A 26084-nucleotide genomic window follows, 5' to 3' on the forward strand; every position below is an offset into this window, starting at 1 on the left:
CTTTTCTCATCCATTTCTTTGACTTCCTCCGACCTACTAAAACACGTTAATCATTTCCCAAAAGATCATATGATGTATGGAACATTCTTAAATAATGAAATTCTTATACCACATATAAAATCTATAAAATCATCTAAATTTGATATGCAAGCACTTGACAGAACATCAAATCTACTGCTAAAACAATTAAAAAACATAATAAAATGGTGACTAATCACACTTATGGAATGACCATTATAGAGGCCATGATAGTCAAGGCACAACCTGCCTTGTATTATAGGAGGCAAAGGAGAAATTATGGGGTGAAATATACCTAATAATTGAGTTTCTTCTTTGTATTTTGACCATAACATTTTGACGAATTCTATTATGGTTTGTATTTCATAAACAATTATGTTTGATTTTTTTTTATAACAAATGATGTACGGTGGTAACATACTTACCACCATTTTGACTTACTGTATGATTTAATTAAATAACATTCATGTAAGTTGACATGATTTTTGGATTTCTTAAGTGCCGCATTGCACTGGCTTGCGCATTTCGTGAGACGTAAACAACCCAATTTTGATTCAAAAAACAATTCAGCAACCGGTTTCGAAAACGATATAAAATGACAGTGTTTGACATTCAACCAAAGTCAGCATAGTTTTTATCAATAAAAAAAGTCAGCCATGTTTTTTAAAAAATAAACAAACACAACAAATACTACTACTATGTCTATACCTAAAAGCATGTAGTTCCTCGTAACCATTATATGTCGCATATGATGTTATAACTTTCTGACTTTTATTGTTTTGACTAAAAAAATTCTTAATGTAATGGTAGGAAAAGTTCACGACAACTTTTAAAAATACAATTTAAATTCATATTTTATAGAGATCATTGATTACATATAGCTCTGAATTCAATCTGATTACGACATTATCTTAGAGGTATATGCTCTCCTAAGATTCAAATTTCATAAATTACTAATAAGTTTCAAGATGGGATTGACAACAAGGACACGGATCATCACTACTAGACATGAACTTTTTCAGCAATCTTCTAGATGATAGAACATTGTGGATGCACCTTTCCAATTCCATATATGCTTGACTAAAGGGTGCAAATAACTATTTCTTGTATATCACAAATGAAATCGTGCACTAACTTCAAGATGATTTAGCCATCACTAGAAAGGTTCTAGTAGGAGAATTTGTCCGGCAACCCTTTTATTTTAACTTGGCACTCCCTATATGTATGTCTTTATCATAGTATTCTTAGTCTTAAAAAACTAAATTTCTAATTTATTTGTTATTATTGTGATACTTTTATAAGTTATTTTCTGTTAAAATTACTTTTTTTTAATGACAATTTAGGTTTCATATTGGATTTTTAGGAGGAAAATGTTTTTTTATCGGCATTTTTAAAATGATTGATAAAATCTCATTTTCACATGCATTTATTTCATAATTTTTGAAAAATATGGTAATCAACATATATTTTTTATAGGTCTGTAAGTGCTCAAAAATATTATAATAATATAAAAAATATTCAACCCGTAAAGATCAATTACCAACCTAATGTTATCTATTACTATTTTGTAAATCTAAGGTTAACGATAATAATTTTTTGACGAAAAAAAAGCTCATTTTATAAATCAATTAAGATATTATTTACTTGTGAATTTGACAAACAATCGTTAGTCCTTTCAAACTAGAGTTTTTCACGGGATCGACTAGAATGATCTCAGAACATACGTGTAAAAGTTATGATTTTCGTGTGTAGTTTTGGCATAAACACTCAAAAAATTTGATTTGAAAATAATTCTTAAAACCAACGGAGAACATGATGCAAAATGTTTGCTATGATTCGATTAATTATCGGAAGATATTTTAATATTAATGAGCAAACAAAATTTTAAAGATATTATAATATTTTATGTTCTTTCCAAGTTGAAATCCAAATTCTTTGTAGTTGCAGGATCACATAGTAACTAAAATTCTTTATTTACATGAGATTACACAATTTGAATTATATAATTAATTAATGCAACTGGATCACATCAGATAGAAATACAAAATATCTACAAGATGAAATTACAACGTAATCTAAATTAATTAATTGTTTAACTGTATAGAATTAACTATATAATTTAAACTGTTCAAAAAAATCAATTACTAAAAATAAAAGAGAATTTAAATTATTAAGAGGGTGAGTCAGCATATTGTTGTTTTTGTTTAGTTCTTATCCTCAACTATTATCTATTTTAGCAATTTATTTTACACCATATATAACGTGCAATGACTGTGACCAAAATTTAATTCTATTAATATACTTCATATTTATCTAAATCCAACTCATATATTATCAAAACAACAATATTATCCTAATCTCTTTCATTGTTATATATATTTTATCTCTTAAACTACTCCATAACAGATGAGAGATTTTCTTCTTGACAAGCAATCATGGATGGAAAAAGTAAAACCTATTGGGTTGATAAGGGTGAAGATGTTGTAACTGATTCAATTTCTAATGGATATATGACAGAAGATTCAATGTGTTCATATTTTTCTTCATCCGAGATGGATGATGATGATCAAGAAGTTTCATCATCTTCAACTTCTAGTTTATCATCTTCATCATCATCAAATTTAAATGGTCCTTTATATGAATTTTCAGATCTCATGAACCATCTTCCTATAAAGTAAGCAAACTCATACATGAATCATGAATCATGATGCATGCTTTCTTTTATTTACTATTTTTTTATTAAATTTTCCATGATATTTGCAGGAAAGGGTTGTCTATGTTTTATCAAGGGAAGGCACAGTCTTTTGGTTCATTAGCAAGGGTGGAAAGCATAGAAGATCTTCCTAAGAAAGAGAAACCAAATAACAGAAATAAAGTGAAATCATGCAAGAACTTTGGTTTGTGCACTCCAAAGGCAATAATAGCAAAGAAATTTTCAAGAGCACCTTCTTTATCAGTAATAATTTCTAGAAGAAGGAGATTCCTTGAAGAGTCTAGCTAGATCTTACTGTTCTGTACATAAAGAGTAGTTAAGTCAGTTTTTAAAGCCAAAACAATGGTCAAGTATGCAATTTTTACAATCTTCTATAAAGATCAGTTTTTTTCTTCATAACTAGTCCAAACAAGAGGATTATTTTCGAGACTTTATTTATGAAGCACATAATTCAATTTTAATGATCTCAATTTATTTTTGTATTTTTTTATGTAGGATTCAATTATTTCTTAAACATTTATTTTGTAAGTTTAAAACATAACATTGTTCGTACACTAGTATATATAATATATTTCATGACAAAATATGTCATGTTTTAATTTATTTTTTAAAATACCATTTATTCTATCGATTCGAAAAAAAATTAGGATACGTTTCAAATCACAACAACCTCTTATTTCTTTTATAATGACATGGTTCTTTTTAAAAAAATAAATTATTTAGATATCAATTCGTTAATTTCTTCGGTTAGATTATCAACCGAGGGGAAAGATTACCTAATTTTATCGATAAAGGCATTAGTTTATTCAGATTTGTCATAACATGACTCATCGGTTGCCGCTTCAAATTCTTAAACATCGTTCTTTAGGATGAATCGTAAGACAGGAAAATCTTTTAAATTTTTTTAATTACTTAGAAAATTCTTCAAAGTTGTGTGTTGTTGTTGTTACATCTATGTATTGAAAAAACTAATTTTATTAGTCTTGAACAAATATTCTTCTACTTTTGCAATCTATCAAACAGAATGACGTTGTTGTGTTGTTCATATCACCTCTTGTTATATTTGAGATTAATTTTTCAATATTGTCATCAAAGACAAAACTTTAATGATTTTATTGTATCTTTGAATTGACATCATTGAGAAAATTATTCCTAGTCATACTGAGATGATATTGCAATCCAAAATAAAAATGGTGTATGGTAAGATCCTGTAAGTGATATTTCTTACAATTCATCATTTTCTTTTTAGGTCTGCAATCGAAGTCATCTATTTCTTAAGGTGAACATACAATTGAGGGAAAAACTATCTTTTAACATAGTTAAAATTAATTCATAGTAGTGGTAAAGAATTTTTTATAAATTAGAATTTTAACTCCATCAACTTTGAATCCAAAGTGTTAAAGGTGTTGAAGATGATTTACAAAGCTCATCATTTGCAGAGAGAGTTATCGGTGAAAAGAGAAACTAAAGAGAAGTTGAAAGTAATTATCATTGATGTAACAGTTAAAGCTGTCAAAATGGGCTACCCGACCCTAAACAGGTTGGCCCTGGCGGACCTCGGGCTTTTTCTGGTCGGGCCTAAAAAGATCATATTGAATATGGGCTCCAATTTTTCTACCCAGGCCCAACCCTGTCTGGGTGCGGGCTCCCCGACCCTAAACGCGTCCGGCCCTAAATGGGTCCATTTCTAAAATAAAAAAATCTCATTCTTTTGTAAATAACCATATTATCATTTTTTAAAATTATTTTTACTCTATTACTAAAATCATTTTGAGTTTACAAATAAATGACTTCAACTCTTTGTTTAAATTGCATAAATTAAATTTTTTTCCCCCAAATCAAGACTACATATTTATTATCAATTAACTCATTTAGTTACAAAATATTTAGGTCAAAACTTAACTTGTCTTATGAACGAAATTCAACTAATTAGTTGTCGAATGAATTCCAAACTACTTCAGAATTAGTTTTATTTTATTGTCAGTCCTATAATGTAAAAACACGTAAAAAAACAAATTAAAATAAAAAACCATTTATTTGTATAATTAAAAAAGGTTTAACACATTTCATACCATGTAAAAACATCGAAAATTCTGGTAGTAAAATCATGAATAAAGAAAGAAAAATATTATAATAATATAATGAATATGAAAACATCATAACTAAATATAGATGTCATCAAATGCGTACAAAACCAAATTCAAAAGCATCTGATATGGATGTTATGGTGTTGTTGTTTGGATCCTAAACTTATATTTACGAAATAATAATTGAATACGTGTAATTATTAATCGGCTAAGTAATTGAATAAATTATAATTACATTTACTAATGAATTTGTTGAATAATTGAATACTAATAGATGGACTAAATTCATCTGCTAAGTAAGTTAATTAATTTTTTTAAAATTTTATTTTGGGCTGCTGGGCTACCCATAGCCCATACGGGCCAACCCATTTTTTGGGCTTTTTTGGGCCGGACCCAGAAAAGGCCCGGAAAAATATGGGCTTCAAAAATAAGACCCAGACCCTAATTTTTTTCGGGCTCGATGGACCGGGCCATGGGCTTCAGCCTATTTTGACGGCTATAGTAACAGTGATTACATTGATACAAGTATATATACACAAGGTAAAGGATAAGCTACACTAGTTGACAACTGCTAACACTAACAAATTATGAATAAAACTGGCGACTAACAGTGTTTACGCAATTCACACTTATATGTATTTCTAATATCCCCCTCAAACTTAAGGGAAGTTGTCTACACAAAGAACCTTGAGTTTGCGTTGTAAGTCTTGAAACACAATTGTGTCGAGAGGCTTGATCAGAGTGTCAGCTATTTGCGCTGCAGTTGGAACATGTTGGATGAACATTCTTTTAGCCACAACACGTTCTCTAACAAAATGTATGTCCAACTCGAAATGTTTGGTGCGAGCATGTTTTCATACCCTAATTTTATCCTTGGATCAATAAACCAATTCGTTCACAACACATTCATATTTGTAATACCATAGCATGTATTTCTTTCAGCATAGTACTTAGAAAGTTTCCCAAAATAAAATTTTGGTTCTATAGACAAATCAATTAAATTGTTTCTCAAATGTACGTAAACTTAGCGGACGAAAAATTTCAATATCGAGCTTGCAGTCGTCAGTTTTATTAATCTACGGGTTGTGTAGTTTAACCCGACAAACTCGTTTTGTTTTTCGGTTCCATTTGTGTCAACATTTCGATCAACTTGAGCCTTTTCAACCGTGCAGTTTTATTACAAAATTTGAAATTTCGTTGTTTATTTTTCGGAAATTTATTTTGCACAGATCATTTTAGCGCTTTCATATTATTATTTTTTGTCATTTTCGCACCCGATTTTTGTTCATTTTAATTGTTTTAATTTTTATTTTTTAGTCAACATGTTCATAAAAGTTAAATAGGATTATTTATGATTTCACTTAGATTTTATATTGATTATTTAAAATTATTTGATATTTAGTCATTTTACCTTTAAAAAAATCAAAGAGGGCATTTTGATCCTTGAATTTAATTTGGTAAACCTAGAATCATTGATATATATATATATATATATATATATATATATATATATATATATATATATATATATATATATATATATATATATATATATATATATATATATATATATCCATTGAAATCAAATTGAGTTTTCCATTGCATTTGCTTTGGTTGAAGGTGAAATCGTTGGTGGTTGGGGTTTCTGCCTTAGTCATCTCATAACACATGTCACTCCACAATTCAAACTCTGTTTGATTTCAGACAGACATGCTGCTATTGAGAGTGCTTACAATAACCATGATAACGAATGACATAATCCTCTTTCTACCCATGTCTATTGCATTAGACATATCACATAAAAATTCATGCGTGTAATCAAGGACAAGAACCTTCACAAAAAAGTGGTGAATGCAGTGTATGCTCTAACTCAACCATCATTTCAACATTACCGTGGTGAAATTAGATTGTCAAATACTGATACAGGAAGGTGGGTGGATAACATACCATTTGAGCAGTGGACAAGAGCATTTGACAGAGGATGTTGATGGGGTCACATGACAACAAACCTTTGTGGAGTGCATGAATGACATATTCAAAGGCATTAGAAACCTACCAATAATTGCATTGGTCAGAACAACCTATTTTAGGTTGTCATCGACCTTCGCAACCAGAGTCGAAAGATGGAGTGCAGTGCTAATGTCAGGTCAATTATTCAGTGAATGTTATATGAAAGTGATGAAAGAGGAAACTATCAAAGCTGCCACACACACAGTTACAATATTTGACCGTCATAGACAAAATTTTAGTGTACATGAAACAATGGACCACGATGAGGGGATGCCAAATTTATCCTATGCTGTCAGATTAAACATAAGTTGGTGCGACTGTGGAAAGTTTCAAGTCTTCCGTATTCCTTGTTCCCATGTCATTGCGGCATACGCACATACTCGCCAGGATGCTTAAAGCCATCTATCTGATGTTTACAAGGCCATTATCGTCATGGATGTCTATTACGAAAGCTTCTCAGTGCTAGAAATGGAGGAATATTAGCCTCTATATCAAGGGGACATAGTTTGGCACAACGATGAGATGAGAAGAAAGAAAAAGGATGGTCAAACATCACACGTATTAGAACAGAAATGAATATGACTGATAAAAATATAAGATTATGTAGTATATGTCGTCAACCCGTACACAATAAGAAAAAATGTCTCAATCTCAGAGCAACCTATGCATCATAATTTAGTACCTCCTTTCAATTTTTGTAAGCTTTGATTTTTATATATTAATAACTTTTTGTTACAACAAGGTTAACAACAAACATCACTTTAACTTAAACACATTTAAAATCGAACATGTATGAATAAACATATAAACAACAAATATCAAAACAGATAAAAAATACTTAACCACGATATTTAAAAATAACAATTCTAACTGATTACAACAATCAAATTGATATCATTTGGTCAAAACATAAATTCCCTAGCATCCTTATCTATTTTTACTCGCACCCATCCACGTACGACATTGAGTCTCTCAATACTTCTAATTTTTTCTCCTTCGGGTATGTTTCTGTCTAACCAACAAACTAATTCCCTCTGTAGTTGCTCCAAACGACAGATGTTCCATAAGAGCATCTCCATCGGATTATTGTCTCGAATAAATCAATTTTCCATAACGGCGACGAAGATGAACCATATTTGCAATATAACTAACAGAAATATAGAAAAATGAATCACACAACACCTCTATTTATACAAAAAGTATTACACAATACATGTAGGTGACTGACCAGCTGGCGCCTCCTCTCATTTTTTACACATAGGTGCCAATTAGATTGACAACACCATGTGTTGTAGCCAATTCAATTGGCACCCCCTCTTTAAAACTAAGGATAGGCGTCAATTCATCTAGCACATATGTCTTAACATTTTTTTTAAGTGGGGTAATTTGCGAATTAATTTGAAAAGTGAGTTATTTTAAGAACTTTTTTGAAAAGCTGAGTTATTTGAATAAAAAATTCACATACGGCGTACGACAACAATAACATATAGATAATTTAACATATTGATTGCTTCAATCTACTCTGCATCTAATAATAATTCCACCGTATGAAACCTTACTATTTTCTCAAAATAACCCATATCTTAGATAATTTCTCAAAATAATCCACTTTGAAGAACAAATGTCAGATGAATTACACCCGCTCTCTAAGTTAAAGAGGTGACGCTAATTGGATTGACTTCTGCACCTAGTGCTGCCAATCTAATTGGCGCATATGTGTTATTTTTAAATGCAGTCGCCAATTGGATTGTCACCAGTGTGTATTATGTAATTTTTTTTGTTGCAATGAGTTGTCAATGATTATAGTTCTATTGGTAGTTAATTCTTCGTAGATGCCATTCTCCGAGGTTTGTCGGGGATATGAGATGTGTTGAAGCATGCCGAACTGCAAGATATGCTCTAATTGAACTGTCATTTCAACACTACCGTGACGAAATTAGATTGTCAAGTGCAGATGTGGGAAAATGGGTGGATAACATTCTAGTGGAGAAGTGGACAAAGACATTTGAAGAAGGATGTCGATGGGGACACATGACAACAAACCTTGTTGTTAAGGTAAGGGCACAAAATGGACAAATTTCTATAGAATACTTGGGGACAAACTTCATGATAGCAGATCCTCTTGCAAAAGATCTTTCACCTAAGGTCTTTCACGAGCACACTGCTCGCATGAGTGTTTTACTGTTAGAGGATTATTTGGTTTATCGGAGTTAGTTAATTATGAATCTTATATTCTGTGTTTGGTATTATGTATGCATACTATGATTTTGGATGTTTTCCAATTAATAAAGTTAGATATTCAGTAGTTTACATTTTGTACAATAAAGTTATTGAATGATCTTATTAAAGTAAAATAGGGCCAGTTGAAAATCGACATGTACATACCAATTTCATGTGATTTTTATGTTGCACATTTCATGATGGATCTATATCGTTTAGTTGTGTCAGTATTAGTGATCATTGAAGGTTTTAGTTATGATTGATATAACGAAAATTACTTTGATCCTAAATAGTGACATGACTAATGGACGAGATACTTTGGATACGCTTAAAGAATATAATGATAAATTTTGAACTCATAACGTCTAACACATGTGTAAAGTTACATATGTCATAAGTTAGAGATTTGTGAGAATTTTTGGATAACAAATGTAATTGCACGTGTTATTACTATTATTTAATTAGTTAAAACTGCATGATTATTTCCTAGTTTTCAGCATTCTAATTTGACCCCTCATCAAATTAGATACTGATTTGGAGTATCTATACAAAAATTTCACATTTCATGACATTTATGTTTTAATCACATATTTAATATTAATTAGACTACTTCAATTTTGACTAATTAGATATTTAAATGATTAGTTTAGATCGTATGGATCACATCAAAATAGAAAAACAAGATACCAGGGATCAAGTAAGCAAACTTCCCGGTAAATGAATACGTGTTATATCTACAAGATGCATACAACTCAATCTAAATTAATTAATTGTTTAACTATATAGAATTAATTATATAATTTCAACTGTTTGACAAAAATCAATTACTAAAAATAAAAGAGAAGTTAATATTATTAAGAGCGTGACTCAGCATAGTGTTGTTTCTGTTTAATTCTTATCCTCTACTGTTATCTATATTAGCAATTTATTTTACACCATATATAACGTGCTATGACGGTGACTAAAAATTTAATTCTATTAATATCCTTCATATTTATCTAAATCCAACTCATATGTATAAAAAAGAAACAATATTATCCAAATCTCTTTCATTGGTGTATATATTTTATCTCTTAAACTACTCCATAACAGATGAGTGATTTTCTTCTTGACACATTAAAGCAATCATGGATGGAAAAAGTAAAATCTATTGGGTTGATAAGGATGATGATGATGATGTAAACGGTTCAATTTCTAATGGATATTTGACAGAAGAATCAATGTGTTCATATTTTTCTTCATCCGAGATGGATGATGATGATCAAGAAGTTTCATCATCTTCAACTTCTAGTTTATCATCTTCATCATCATCAAATTTAAATGGTCCTTTATATGAATTATCAGAGCTCATGAACCATCTTCCTATGAAGTAAGTAAATCCATGCATGAATCATGAATCATGAGGCATGCTTTCTTTTATTTACTATTTTTTAAATTTAGTTTTCCATGAAATTTGCAGGAGCGGATTGTCTATGTTTTACCAAGGGAAGGCACAATCTTTTGGGTCTTTAGCAAGGGTGGAAAACATAGAAGATCTTCCTAAGAAAGAAAAACCAAATTACAGAAATAAAGTGAAATCATGCAAGACCTTTGGTCTGTGCACTCCAAAGGCAACAATAGCAAAGAAATCTTCAAGAGGATTTTGTTTATCAGTAATAAGTTCTACAAAAAAGAGTTTCCTTGGAGGGTCTAGATCTTCCTTTTCTGGAAACAAAAACTTTTGAAATTCAATTTTGTAAGAGATTTTTGTTTTATTTTAAGCACAAAATGAGGAAATTTTAAATACCTTACATTTTAGATTCAATATGAGACAAAATCCTTTTTTCTCATGTGAAATAAAATTATGCTACATGCACATTATTTAATATCTTAATTATTCATTTCTGAAACCGTTAATTATCAATTAAACCGTTTCGGTTGACATTAGGCATGACAACGCGTCAGAGACGGTTTTTATCTCCCTAAACCCAGATCCGGATTCTCAAACGGTTCTCATTCTCCGTCCCAAATCCAAACGGGGATAGAGAATCAAAACTAAAATCCGTCCCAAACGAGTTCGGGTATTTCCGCCCCGCCACCATTCATTTAATGAAATCAATTTTTTTAATAAAAATATTTATTTATTCCAAAGTAAAATTATATTACAAATAATAAAATAAAACAATCAAAAAAATTCTATACATATATTTCAAATATTTTAAATAATAAATTCAAATTAAAATATCAAAACATTGACCACATATTTAATATTCTAAATTATCAAAAATAAATAATAATGTACATAATCAAATAAATGGGGCGGGTTCGGGAGAGGGTTCGAGATTGATATTAGTATCTCCATTTAAAAATTAAATATAAATAGTTTCAACCATACATTTAAGATTAGACGGTTTTCGGTGGAGAAGAGTTACTTTTCTTGAGTCTAAAATAGAGAATCTCTCATTTATGATTACACGGTTCTGGGTGGAGAAAAAATTATTCTTCTTGGGTCCAAAACTGGAAAAACAAAACTCATATTGGTTTATAGACCTATCTTTATTTGAAAGTTGAATCTCGTCTCCTCACGTCCTTCTAGAGAGATCCATGGATCAAAATCACTCTTCTTATAGGCTATTTTCAATTTCAGATTAGTGTGATCATTATGTTGGAGAGATTTGTAAGTGGGAAGGGGAGGTTTGGATTTGAGAGCTTAAGTGGAGGTGATCTTTCCTTTTTGACCATGAGCAGGTTCCTATCGACAATCTTCTCTCGATGGTTAGAGGTTTTATTCCTTCATCTGAGGGTGATGTGTGGAGGTGGCGACATGCCAATGATGACTTCTATTCTATGGCTTTAGCTTATTCCTATATCCTGGCTCGTGAGGTCATTCCAGATAGTCAATTCGCTTTTGTTGAGTTAGGTCTCCATAGTACCTGGAGTAGTTGGGCTCCTTCTGAATTTATTGTCTTCTCTTGTAAACTCCATCAGGATCAGATCCCCATTAGAGAGAACCTGCTTAAAAGGGGAATCCCATTTGGCTTGGGGTCCTTCTCATGTCCCTTCTATTTAGTTGGTCATGAGTCGTCTTCTCGCCTTATTATGATCCGTGAGCTATATGATTCTGTTTGGTACAAGATTTTTAGATTCTCGAGTCCTTTTTTCATATGTTTTTCTTCACTTAGTGGAGTGTCTATGATTCGAGCACCACTAGAAAATATATCTTCGATGACAAAATATTACAACAACCATATTCCACCATAACCATATCACATTTTTACGCGCATACACTACGCAAAAAACTGGAATAGACAGCGCCCCTTAGAGGGCGCTTTATTACAAAAGCGCACTCTAAAGTGAAGAGAAAAAATAAGGAGCATACTACTAGAATAGACAACGCACTTTAGAGGGCGCTTTTGTAACAAAGCGCACTCTAAAGTGAAGCGAAAAAATAATGAGGAAATGGAGGGACACCAATAGAGGACGCTTTATTGAAAGCGCCCTCTAAGGGTAACCTTAGAGGGCGCTTATAAAAAAGCGCTCTCTATGTCCATGTACATTTCCAGTTTATAAGGCGCTTTTGGAAAGCCTTAGAGAGCGCTTTTAGAAGCGCCCTCTTAGGCCCCCTTTAGAGGGCGCTTTTGTAACAAAGCGCCCTCTAAAGTGAAGCCAAAAAAAAAATATGGAGGGACAACAATAGAGGGCGCTTTTGTGAAAGCGCCCTCTAAGGTTACCCTTAGAGGGCGCTTTTGAAAAAGCGCTCTCTAAGTCCATGTACATTTCCAGTTTAGAAGGCGCTTTTGGAAAGCCTTAGAGAGCGCTTTCAGAAGCGCCCTCTTAGGCCCCCTTTAGAGGGCGCTTTTTTTAAAAAAGCGCCCTCTAAGGTCCCCTTTAGTAAACATTAAAATTTAACATATACTGCATGTCTCTTTATTTTCCCTCTCTATAAGCTATTTCGTTTACGTAATTGGGTTTTCTCTCAACTGCGATTACTCTCTACTACGATTACTCTCGTCCTCCGTTCGTTCTCCCTCCCTCACCGTCATCGTCGTCGTTCGTTCTCCCTCGCTCACCGTTCACGTTCACTGCGTTATCCTCTTCCACCGTCACTGTTCACTTTCTTCTCCATCGTTACCGTCACCTTTAAGGTATCTCTCTTCTCCATCGTTACCGTTCACTTTCTTCATGTGTTTGATTAGGGCATTTTCTAAACTTAGTTTTTCATTTTGTGCATTATGTTGATTAATGTTGTTTAGGGCAAACTGAGTTTTTTATTTCTGATTGAAAACTGATATATTTGAAGTGTGTTTGAGCTTGTGCTTGGAAGTTTGATGATTATGGATGCAAGTTTGTATTGGTCTTTTGCATGCAGTAGGTGTGTGTGAGTTTGTATTGGTCTTTTGCATGCAGTAGGTGTGTGTGAGTTTGTATTCAATAATGATAAAAAAAAAAGAGTTTAGATTGTTGTAACATGAGAGAAATGGAAGGTATATGAATGTGTTGACGTATTGAATCATTGTCTTACTTGGGTCTTATTGAATCATTTCTATATTACAGATAAAATGGCTAACCAAGACGATACCCATGCCGCGAATGAATCACGTAATAATGTTGAAAAAGAAATCAAACGAGGATTGACTGTTATGAAGTCAATCATTCGTGCAAGAGACAAGGGTGTAAAATTTGAAGTACATTGGAGTGCTGAAGACCAACTAATTGAGCCTAACGGTTCAATGTTGGCAAGTTACATTGGTTTCCTTGTTCGCCAACATATTCCGATTACATGTGATAATTGGAGAAGTCCGGACTTGAAGGTTGGCAAGGAAAAAATATGGTCGGAGATACAGGTACTTACCATATATTGTTATATGTTTGTTTTGTTGACTATTTGTTAATCATATATTGTTATAATATTACTTTATAATAACACACTCCATTTGTATGTTTTTTAGAGATCCTTTCACATCGATGAAAGCCGGCAAAAATATTGTATTCAATTGGCCGGAAAAAGACTCCGAGGATTTCGATCCTTTTTGTGCAACAAATTTCTCAAGGATGAGGAAGGAAAATTTGTCGCCAAACGAAGAAACGAAAAATTCCATGTAATGTCTATTAATTATGGTATTATACAATTGTTAAGTTACTTGGTTCTAATATGCCTTAAACTTTTTTATCCAGGAAGTAAGCGACATAAATAGGAAAAGGGCATCAAAACCCGCGTATCCGTACAAAAAAGGGCGTACGGGTTATGCACGGTTACAACAAAGAATTGTGAGTATATTCAAATGCTATGAGCTTATACATTGTCACAATATGTTATAATTGATGATCTTATAATCTAATTCAATGTGTAGCTAGCCTAGGAGAAAAGTGATGCAACATCTCTTCCGGAGCACGTATTATGGAAGGCTGCTCGGGTTGGGAAGGATGGGGCTGTCGTTGAAGCGGTCCAAAATGTTTATGACGAATATGTAAGTATATGTAACATTATTTCTTTAATTATATCGAAAATTTTGTTAGACATATAATTCATTTTTAATCTCCTCTAATAATATTTCAGGAGACTTTATCCCAAACCGTACCTTCAACCGAGGTCCAGGATTGCAGGAGCGTACTTAGTCGAGTACTAAATGTTCCTGAGTATTCCGGTCGTGTGAGGGGTAAGGGTTTTGGTGTGACTCCGTCGTCATTTTATAAAAAAACAAAAACAAAAAATCCTACCAACAAAGAGGTGATGGAGACCTTGGCGGAGTTAAGGGCACAAGTACTCCAACTGCAAAACGAGAATGCAAGGTATAGAGAGGAAATGTGCGCTTCCGAGGCAAAAGATACTAGTGACCGAGCTAGTATCAATCATCAACCGAAATTTCCCGAGGTAATTATATATGTTATTATGAAATTAAAATAGCACTTTTTTACTTGACACATATACAAGTTAACAATAACATTTATTATTGGTTTAGGGCATTTCACCTTGTCAGCTGTATCTATCGTCACCAACTTATCGCATGGTTGGCAAGGGAAAAGTGCACAATACTTCGGGTGAATTACTTCACCATAATCCCCTCCCGGTGGGATTTATGAAAGTTTCGGTTGACCTCGTATTAGATATGGACGCCCGTCTACCATTACCTGACGTTGTTTCAGAGACAACGTTGATGCGAGATGCAGTCAGATCCTTTGTTGGTTGGCCGTCAGATCTAATTTTCCCTGATGCCGAGGTATATATGTTCTAAATGATTATGAATATTTAGTATTCACATTTCAATTTAGCTACAATTATGATATTTAATCAATTATATGGTAATGTTAGACTCCTACAAGACCCACACATAAAGTTGGTAAAGTTTCAAGACGCATCGAGTCGGTTGCATCTCAAAAAGAGGTACAAATATATATACCCATTGAATTATATACACAACGATTCTGTTACATTACAAAAAGTCATGATTTATTTTATATGAATTTTTAGGTTCCCGGTCGAGAGTTGAAAAGCGCTGCTAAGGATATTCCAACGACGTCCGGGACAAAATCTCAAATTATGATGCGTCTTGAGAAAATGGTGGAGGAGTCCGATATTATGCATGGGAACATTCGTACTATAGATTTTGATGAAGGTGTTTTCGGAGCTGCTCATTTCGAAATAATTGGAAAGGAGGACTTCCAACAACTTTTTGAACACACCGAATTGGGCATCGCTGTCATTCATACATACATATGGTACTCCGATCAATCTATAATTTACTTAGTTGAACAATTTATTTACACATTTCAATGAGTAGTCTAATGTTTATTATGTTTCTATTTAAGGTATATGTATGTAACATTGATGCGGGGAACTGAATTGTGTAACCGTTTCAATTTTATTGCTGCTTCCCGTATCAATGCAACGTTAATAACGAATAATCCAACATCCGTAAAGAATGATCTAGTCGATAGATTCATGGCGGCCGACGATAATACTACACCGAGTTTGTATTTTTTACCGTTTAATTCTGGCAACGGGTTAGATTTTCTTTCTAATAATTTCATTCTAATCTATGTATATCTTTTACGTAGAAAATTTTCAATTATCTAAATTTTTGTTTTATTTTACAGTGGTCACTGGGTGTTGGTTGCTATGGATCTTTCGAGACTAATAGTGTATTATCTCGATTCTTTATCGGGTGATTGGACGAAATATCCGAATATGAAGAAGACGGTTGACGCGTAAGTGAAATTCCCCTAAATATTCGTGTGTATTTGTATATTTAATTATGTCTGTCAGATTGATCTCAATATACGTTTTTATTTTGTTAGGGCAATAATAAAATTTAGATTGAAAAAGAAATACCGCAATAGGAAGGACATTACCTGGATCAGAGTTCAGGTATATATTAAGTATCTTATTTTTGCTTATAATAGTGTTTGTTTTTTTGCTTATAATAGTGTTTGTAAGAAATTAACTATATATATATTGTTTGTTTTTCTGTGTAGTGTCCTCAGCAAAATAATTCGGTCGATTGCGGATTTTTTGTAATGAGATTTATGAGAGACATCATTGCGTTGAATCGTATAGACATCCCAAAAATGGTATGGAATAATAACTTAGGGTTTATTTTAATATTATCGAATATTTCATCTAATTTGTTACTAAATCATGAATATGTTTTATTCTCTTAATTGTAGTACTTTGAGGAATACAAAACTTACTCAAGAGCAAATTTGGATGAAATCAAGGATGAATTGTGTCAATTCATTGTTGATCAAAGAATCATATAGCTAGGTTGTATATTGTTGTACATATATGTATGGAATGTTGTTATTGTATGCTGTTGTTGTATATATGTTGTATATTGTTGTTGTAATTTTACTAAATCATGAATATGTTGTTGTATATTGTTGATCAAAGAATCATATATTAATGTTGTATATATGGAGGATTAATGTTGTATATAAATGGATTCATGTTGTATATATCAATGGATTAATGGTGTATAACATTGGATTAAAGGATGAAATCAATATGAATTTTACACTTTTGCAGCATGCGCTTTACAGGTTACAGGTTACCAATATGAATTTTACACTTTTGCGCTTTACAGGTTACCAATTAAATATCCACTGTTTTTCAAACAATTTTTTTAAAATAACTAACACTTTAGAGGGCGCTTTGTCCAGAAAGCGCCCTCTAAACACTTTACATTGACAACTTTAGAGGGCGCTTTTCCTGAAAGCGCCCTCTAAACACTTTACATTGACAACTTTAGAGGGCGCTTTTTCCTGAAAGCGTCCTCTAAACACTTTACATTGACAACTTTAGAGGGCGTTTTTTCCAGAAAGCGCCCTCTAAACACTTTACATTGACAACTTTAGAGGGCGTTTTTTCCAGAAAGCGCCCTCTAAGGTGTCCCTTTATGGACCACTCCAGAGGGCGCTTTTTTCTTAAAGCGCACTATAATGTGGCCACTTTAGACAGCGCTTTCTCCAGGAAAACAAAACGCTGTTTTTACCTATGCCAGCACCAGATTAGAGGGCGCTTAAAAGCGTTGTTATAGGCCAAAATAAGCGCCCTCTTTTCCCTTATTTGGCGTAGTGATATTTTTATTTTATTTTATTAACAAATATTTCATCATGGTTCCAAAAAATAATTATGGTCATAGAAATTGAATGACAAGCTTGGAATCCCAACATCAATACTTTTCCATTTTTTCAATAAAAATAAGTGCGTGTCCCTTCACAGTTATTGTTATTTAAATGAACGTATAACAACTACGATTGTTTCATTCAACTGTGGTTATATTTTCTGTAACATCCTAAATTTTCATACCTTAAATAGTATATTTGATTATATTTGAGATTTTAACATCGCTAATTATTACAAACTAAACATTGAAACTAACGGCTATAATAATTAATTTATCAATTTGTTACTCTTTATTTTTATTATTAATATTACTATTTGATTCGAATATCATCGTTTTATTTTACAAACTAAACTTTGAAATTAATACTTAAAATACTTAATTTTAAATTAATTAATTCTCCATATTATTTTTATTATTATTATTTTTATTGTTTTTGTTCTTATTATTATTTAATTTTATTTTATTTGAATATCATTTACTCTACAAACTAAAAAAATAGTAAATAAAATTATTTTAAGTTGATAAATTTATTAAATAATTTTCCTTGTTGTTATTATTATTATTATTACAATCACCATTTTATTTTATAAAATAAATATATATTATATTTTTTCTATTAATATCCTACATGATTTTATGTCACAAGATATTAGGAAATCAAGCTCCCATACATTTCTCCCGAGCTATTTTCACAAAGTCATTCTATAACATTTGTAGAAACTATTGATGTAAGACTTGTAAATATTTGATAAAAATATATTTACTATCAAGAGTTGAAAAATTAGAAGGTAGGGGTAAAATGAGATAAACTTATATTATTTTAATATCTTACAACTAGTAAAAAAATGAGTATGTTTCATCACATTTTAGTTCATTCATTCACAAATCATCTTTCTTACCTCTCTATTTCTTTCCTTCTCTAGTTTCTTCAAATAACAATATTAGTTTTAATTGTCGAAGTTCTCATGGTGTCGGTTCATAGCTTTTAGAGTTATTTTGAGATCAAACTTTTTCTAAAATTTTAAAGGAGTTTTATACGTTAAAATTCTGCCCAAATCATTTTCATAAGTCACCTATAAGCCGTTATAATGTCCATTTTATTTTAATTATATTATTTTAATTATGTTATTTATATAAAGGTTATTTAAGATTTTCATTTAAATTTTCGTCCAGAGTCGAGATATTGAACTTATAAAGTTCAAGATAAATTTTATCATTTTAAGTCGTTATAATGCCTAAGTATTATTATAAAATTTAAATGTTATTAGGAATATACTCTTGATAATTTTCCAAAACAAACAAATCCAAACGGGAGTATAGTCTAATTTATACTTGAATTTAATAATTATTTAAATATAATGAAGGTTATTATTAAGAGTTTAATTACTATACACTGTCAGTGTAAAAAGTTTTACACCGTCGGTTCATCACCATCACCCGTTTGTATTACTTTATAGATTTTTAAAATAAAAGTCAAACTTCTTTTAATATCCAACGTCTATAATTAGGTGATGGTGTAAAATCATTTTATACTGTCAGTGTATTTCAATTAATCTCTATTATTAAATATGTTAAAAAATAAATATTTTAATTTGTAACGGGATTATGTTTAATTAACCGTAAAATATATTCTAATTATTTTAGAAATTTTGTACAATTTAATGGTTATCGTAAATTAGATTCTAGGCAAACTTCGGACAAAATGCTCATGAACTTTCAACAACGCTCAACAACAAAAGGTGGGGGCAATATTTCGTATGCGTTGGGACGATTAGCGTAAAATAACTTAATATATATGTGTGTAGTGGTGACCCAAGCCATACTAGCGATAAATAAGTAAGAAGAGCCTATTCTCGAATGATGATTTTTATGAATCACTAAGCGAGGTTATGCCGACCTTAATCATTTATCATAAGAATGATCTATGACAATTTGAGGTTGTAATGTGTTTGCATTGTTTGATTAATTGTCTAATTGATTATTTTATTTATACATGAATGATTTGATTAATAGACTAAGAAAATGATCTATTAAGGAGAGAAACAACAACATTCTTAGATATTAAGTGTTAAATCCCCAATAAAAGAATGTAAATTGGATACATTGAGTAGTTGTATTCAGTTGGATTCTGGCTAAGGAAAGACTTGGTCGACTATGTCCTTTACGGTCCACCTCTCTTACCTGGGAAGTCAACCATATATTATTCATTATATAAACCAAATTGATTATATAGAGATAAGTAAGCATTAACAAGTAAGCATTAAGATCCTTGGCGAGCACACTAATTTAAAATTCATCTCCACTTCGTAAACCTTTAGCAAGTAAGCATTAAGATAACGACATTCATTCAAGTGTAGGCATCCTAGATAGTTCCCATGGAGTACCATGGATGTGAGGGATGCTAATACCTTCCCCTTGTATAACCGACTTTCGGACCTGTTCGTGGTTGCGATGACCATTCTTTTGGGGGTTTCTCGATATTTTCCCTTTCCATAGGAATAAATAAAAACCGATGGCGACTCTGTATTTTTCGTGTAGCAACAACTGGAGACTCTGCTGGGGATATCTTTCTTAAGCAAGTCAAACCTAGTGTAAGTTGCTTCTTCGTGTGTGTGAGTGTTTATCCTTTTGGATTATTTGCCTTATTTATTGCCTTTTGCTTTAAGTTATCATTGGATATCTGTTATGTGGTTCTATGGTTCTATGGTATTGAGTGGATGCTACTTTGATTGCAAGAAGACTTGTGGGAAAGACTCTCAACCTGAGTCTAGAGTGCAAAATTAAGATAGGAGAGGTTGAGTAGTATGGGCCACCAAGAAGCTTTTCTCGTAAGGGTCGATACGAGAACCTCACTTAGAGTAGATTCTTTTGAGAATGTTGACGACCGTCAAACTTTTGGCGTGAGCAATCAACATTTTCATTAGGATCCATAACCCTAAGGACCTTTATAGAACATTAAACCTTTGGCCAATTAAGAATGATGGTCGCGTAGTACGGGTTCCCAAGAAGCTTTTCTCACGAGGGTCGGTACGAAGATCTCACTCAAAGTAGACTTTCTTGATGGAGTTGTCTGTTAGACTATGGCACGGATCTAGAAGGGGGGGTTGAATAGATCCCAATTAAAAAGTTGAATCGGCGCTACCAATTTAAAAGAAAAATTGGTTTTAAAAATGTTTTTAGGTGCGGAAGCGGCCGAGGAAAATTAGTCTAAAAACGAACCGTTATTGGAAAACCGGATATGCGTCAAGCTAATGGATATTAGATTAAAAGAGATACAATTCACTACACAATATGCACAATCAATGATAGAGTTCACTTATTAGGAAGCCTAGTTCCAATGAACCAAAATACCAAATTGAAACTCAATGCAAACTTAAGGCAACTTTGGCTTAGGCAATTTTACAAACACTTGGTGTGCACAAACACTCCAAGTGATATTTGAGTTGAGTAGGTGAATCAATTTATCCTAGTACAGTATGTTATTGTACTTGGTATTCCAACAGCAGTTTTAAACACTTACTCAACTTATATCAATGTTTGGCTAAAATTGCTTAAACTAAAATCACTTAAATTTTAAGCAGAAAAACAGATTATGCAGAAAATTAAAGGAGACAGAGATTTGATGAGGCAGTTCCCCCGCCGTCCTCGCTTCGGGGTACGTCTGCCCTCAATTCTAAAAGTAGAATTGAGATGATTAATTAGATATCACCTGTGAGATTTAATCGTTTTTACAAGGAGTGCAAAGTATGTAAACAACAGAATTTGCAATATGTTGAATGATACTTCTTCTCCTTGCCCATTGATTCAAGATGAATCAAGACCTTTGATTGTTGATGTTTGACCTCCGTTTCCTGCCACTCGTTGATGAACCTACCGTTCTTCAACCCCTTGGCCCGGCTGATCACGAACACGAACGAATCAAACCCGGATTCTTCACTACTCAAACACCGACTCCGCTACTAAACTGATGAAGACTTTCTCTTATCAGTTACCTTCGCTCAGCTGAGAGATAATGAAGCAACCCGTCCAAAAACCCCCAAACGCAAACCGGTATTGGAGGATAAAACCCTAATGGTTTTATTCAAGAAAGAACCTGTCAAGACTTCAACTCGAACCCGATTCTTCAATCGCTACCTCGAACCTTATCACCTTCAAACTATCACAAATTTCATCAAAAGTTATTGTGTGCAGTTGATGTATTGTGGACTGTTGAAGATGAAGATGATGAATCTTTGACAACTATTTCACTCTTTCTTGTTTCCTTGAACACTTGTACTCAAAATAGCAAAATGTTAGTTGATAGAAGTGTTTTGACTTCTATTTATAGTAACAGACAAAACCAAACAAACATAACAGAAATTTAAACTTTGAAATAACTCAGAAAACTGAGTTTGCGCGCGAACGGTCGACCATAGGGTCGGCGTGCGCTGACCCGTGGGGCACGCGCCGACTGCATGCGTCGACGCAAGGGATTTTTGCGCCGACCCGTGAGTTAAGCGTCGACCCTATGCGTCGACGCAAGGGGTTTTTGCGCTGACTCCCTCCAGTTTGGGTAGAGCCTTTGCGCCGACCCGTGAGCTTTGAGCTGACCCCTATGGTCGACTCAAAGCCTTCAAATCTGCAAAAAAACTGTGATTAGTGATTTTCATGTATTTGGTCATGATCACACTTTGTCTATATGTTTTTAATGATTATAGTAGCTTTAGGATAACGTGAAAAAGGATATGGTGGGTAGTGTGTTGCATTTGTTCGTAGACGTGCATGATGGTCTTTTGTCATCATCGAAACTTGATATCGTATGTTGTATGACACTTTGTCTTTACATACTCCCCCTTTTTGATGATGACAACCCGTATAACTCAGCGTGACGAACATCATGCAGTATTGACACATTTTGCACACTCCCCCTTTCTTTTGTAATCTAAGGCCATTTTCAGTTTGTCAGCATGTCAGCATTTTTCTCCCCCTTTGACAACATCAAAAAGAGAGACAGAGTAATTATTCAAGATTGCAACGAAAAATTCACAGGCAGTAGTAGAAATATAGATACCAACGAAATAATATCACACAAATATCATCTCTTAACAATAGTCATTAATTAAAAAGGAGAAAATACATAATGAAGTTGTGGTGCATAAACAGGCAAAGCAACAACAGAATACTTGCAGAAATAACAGGCAACATGCAATGTGCATATGAATGGCTATTGTCTTAAGTGACGATGGGCAGGATGGTAGCATACGCCTGGGTTTCTGCTAGGGTCAGCCAGAGTTTCTAGATAATCAGTAACACCTTCCAGATGCCTAAGACTCCCGGTGACTTGCCGATCCAAATCTGCATACCGTTCATTTAGGCTTGTGGAGAGAATGTCGAGCCGCTCATTTTGGGTTTGAAGTTGACTGTTGATTTGAGCAAGTCGGTCATCTTGGGATTGCATGAAGGTTTGTTGGGCAAGTTGCATGCCTCGCATCATCTCCAATAGTTCTGAAGAGTCAGCTTGATGTGGAGGGGATGGAGGAAGTTCTTCCTCAACTTGGTGATATGGCTGGTAAAATTCACGTTGAGTTGTCCAACCTGAATGTTGCCATTCACCCCAGCCACCCCATTGTGGAGCATCTTCTTCATATGTTTCCGGCTGATGTACCCAAGCAGAGCCGGAGTAGTCATCTTCACCATTGTGACCAATGGGTGAAGGACTGTCATCACCACCATTGTGCCCAACATCGTGCCTTGCTTCTTCCTCTTCTTCTTCATTTCCCTCTTCATCTTCTTGTTCTTCGCTTTCATCACTGTCATCCCTTACAGGAATATTTGCTCTTCTAACAAACTTATACCTTTTTCGCTCCTTGCACCAAATATATCCCATCATAGACAAGGTTTTTGTGCTAAACTCTTTGTCAGGTGAGATTGATGTTAAAGGGAAAGACGAATGATTGACATTGGCTGTTGTAAGGACTTCTTGGATAAAGGATCCGTAGGCGAGAGCAGTTCCTCGTCCGGAATCCCGAAGCTTATACATTCGACTAGCAATGTAGTATGGCCAGTTGATTTTTATTTTATTTTTCAGAATGTAAATCAAGTGTACTTCGGGCTGTTCGACTCTGGAGAGACCGCCCTTCTTGGGCCGCAGGATGCGTGAAACAATCCATTGAAGAATCCTTTCCCCGACGCTCAGTTTGCCAGCAGTGACGGTTCGTGGGAACAAGTCACTCTGCACAAAATCATCAGAATATGGCCGTTCCAACATGTCATTTAATGCACTCTTAAACTCATAGCCATCTATGTGGTGAGAATCAGTCACCTCAGGCAGGGGATTTCCAGCATCATCCACAGACAAATCAAAATATTTGTTCCAGAAATTTGATTTAACTGATACCTTTGTAGAGCCAACTTTGGAGGAGAGCTTTGGTCCGCGAAAGTTCTCATGAAGACCGGAGTAGAAAACTCGGACAAGGTCTTCACTATATTTAGTGTTGCACTCCAAGAAGTTGATGAGACCTTGATGCTGTAGCAGAGACAGAACTTCCGGTAAGTGCATGCGTTCAGCTTCAAGTCTGTAGAACGCATGTTGTTGCACAACTCCTCGTTTACCGATGTCTTTGTTGAACATTTCGACACGAGCAGGTGGAACGAGTGATACAGCAGATACGGGAAGAGATGCACCAGATGATTCTCGGGGTCTTTTGCCGGAGGGTCTCCGTGATGATGAAGCCATTTGAGAGGGTTTGAGACTAAGTGTTTGTATGTAGAGAGAAGATATAATGAGGGTTTTGAGAGAGATTCTTCTAGAGAAGGGTTTTTCCCAATTTATAGTGGAAAGGTTAGGGTTTTGGGAAGATGGAAGATCAAACACCAATAGCCACTAGGTAGATGTAAGGTACAAAGTAGTGGGTAGTTTGAAGGGAGATGGAATGTAATTGTACATTTAATGATGTGAATGCATGAGAGATGATTTTTAAAAAAAATTCTGCAGAAAAACGAAATCTTTGACCGATGCGTCGACCATACCCCTGTATGCGTCGACGCATACTGTTTGATTTTTGAGAAAATGCAAAAGTTATTTAATCATGCGTCGACCATAACCCTGGTGCGGTCGACTCATGCAGTTCAAAAATTTCAATTTTCACTACTCAGCACATGCAATGACCAGTTTGATGCATAATTAACACCACATACAGCAATACACAACCAAAGAGATATAATAAGAGTATATATATATAAACCACATCATTTTGAGATAAAATTTTGAAGTCATGAGATTTAGCAGAGAGAGAGAAAGAGGAACAATATCACCTTAATGCTGAAGTGACTTAGTGAACATTAGACATGTGCTTGCAACAACATAAATTTGTCAGAAGTACAGTATTAAGGCTTAAGATGGAAGAAAGTAAACAGCAGATTAGAGTGCCCTTTCCGAAATATCGAGGATGCCAAGTTCTCGGCGAATATGAAAGAAAGTGGTGTCGAATTTCGATGTGTTTAGTGCGAGAATGTAGCACAGGATTTTTGGTTAGGTTAATAGCACTCGTGTTGTCACAAAATATGGGAATACGTTCCAGTTTTAGGTTAAAATCCAATAGTTGTTGCTTAATCCATAAGATTTGGGCACAGCAACTACCGGCTGCAACGTATTCCGCTTCGGCGGTTGACAAAGCAACAGAAACTTGTTTCTTGCTATGCCAACTAACCAAAGAGTTTGAAAATAGATGACAAGTGCCACTTGTGCTTTTCCTATCCGATTTGCAACCGGCAAAGTCGGAATCGGAAAAACCTACCAAAGAACAATCATTACCTTTGGAATACCATAGTCCGTACTTCGGAGTACCAGATAAATATCGAAGTATCCGTTTAACGGCTTTTAAATGGGATTCCTTGGGACATGATTGGTATCTTGCACACATGCATACGCTAAACATAATATCGGGACGGGAAGCAGTAAGATAAAGGAGTGAACCAATCATACCTCTATACCGTTTTACATCTACTTCCTTACCGTCTTCATCTTTGTTCAAGTTGGTACACGTAGGCATGGGGGTGTCTATGGCCTTAGCTTTTGCCATGTCAAATCTCTTGATTAGGTCCAAACAATACTTTGTCTGGCTCACGAAAGTTCCTTCTTTGAGCTGTTTGATTTGTAGACCGAGGAAGTATGTGAGCTCCCCCATCATACTCATCTCGAACTCACCCTGCATAAGGTCAGAAAACTCTCTCACAAGCTTCATGTTAGTAGATCCAAAAATGATATCATCCACATAAATTTGCACTAGTATCAAGTGCTTTCCTTGACGTTTAATGAAGAGGGTTGTGTCAACCTTTCCTCTTGAGTAACCTTGATCTAGTAGGAACTTGCTTAGTCTCTCATACCAAGCTCTAGGAGCTTGTTTGAGGCCGTACAAAGCCCTTTTTAGTTTATAAACATGATCAGGATACTCA

General features: G+C 33.8%; 2 protein-coding genes across 2 annotated transcripts; both read left to right on the forward strand.

Moving 5' to 3' along the window:
- Nucleotides 1-2330: 2330 nt before the first annotated feature.
- LOC127106812 (protein OXIDATIVE STRESS 3) lies at nt 2331-3127 on the forward strand. The gene is made up of 2 exons (XM_051044108.1): nt 2331-2692; nt 2782-3127. The coding sequence occupies exons 1-2, from the start codon at nt 2454-2456 to the stop codon at nt 3017-3019; spliced, it is 477 nt and encodes a 158-aa protein (XP_050900065.1). The 5' UTR covers nt 2331-2453; the 3' UTR covers nt 3020-3127.
- Nucleotides 3128-9991: 6864 nt separating this feature from the next.
- LOC127106813 (protein OXIDATIVE STRESS 3) lies at nt 9992-10913 on the forward strand. Its single transcript, XM_051044109.1, has 2 exons — nt 9992-10417; nt 10508-10913. Exons 1-2 carry the CDS (start codon nt 10176-10178, stop codon nt 10770-10772), a joined length of 507 nt encoding a protein of 168 aa, XP_050900066.1. The 5' UTR covers nt 9992-10175; the 3' UTR covers nt 10773-10913.
- The last annotated feature ends 15171 nt before the right edge of the window (nt 10914-26084 follow it).

Source organism: Lathyrus oleraceus, chromosome 7 (genome assembly GCF_024323335.1).
Source record: "Lathyrus oleraceus cultivar Zhongwan6 chromosome 7, CAAS_Psat_ZW6_1.0, whole genome shotgun sequence".
NCBI lineage: Eukaryota > Viridiplantae > Streptophyta > Magnoliopsida > Fabales > Fabaceae > Lathyrus > Lathyrus oleraceus.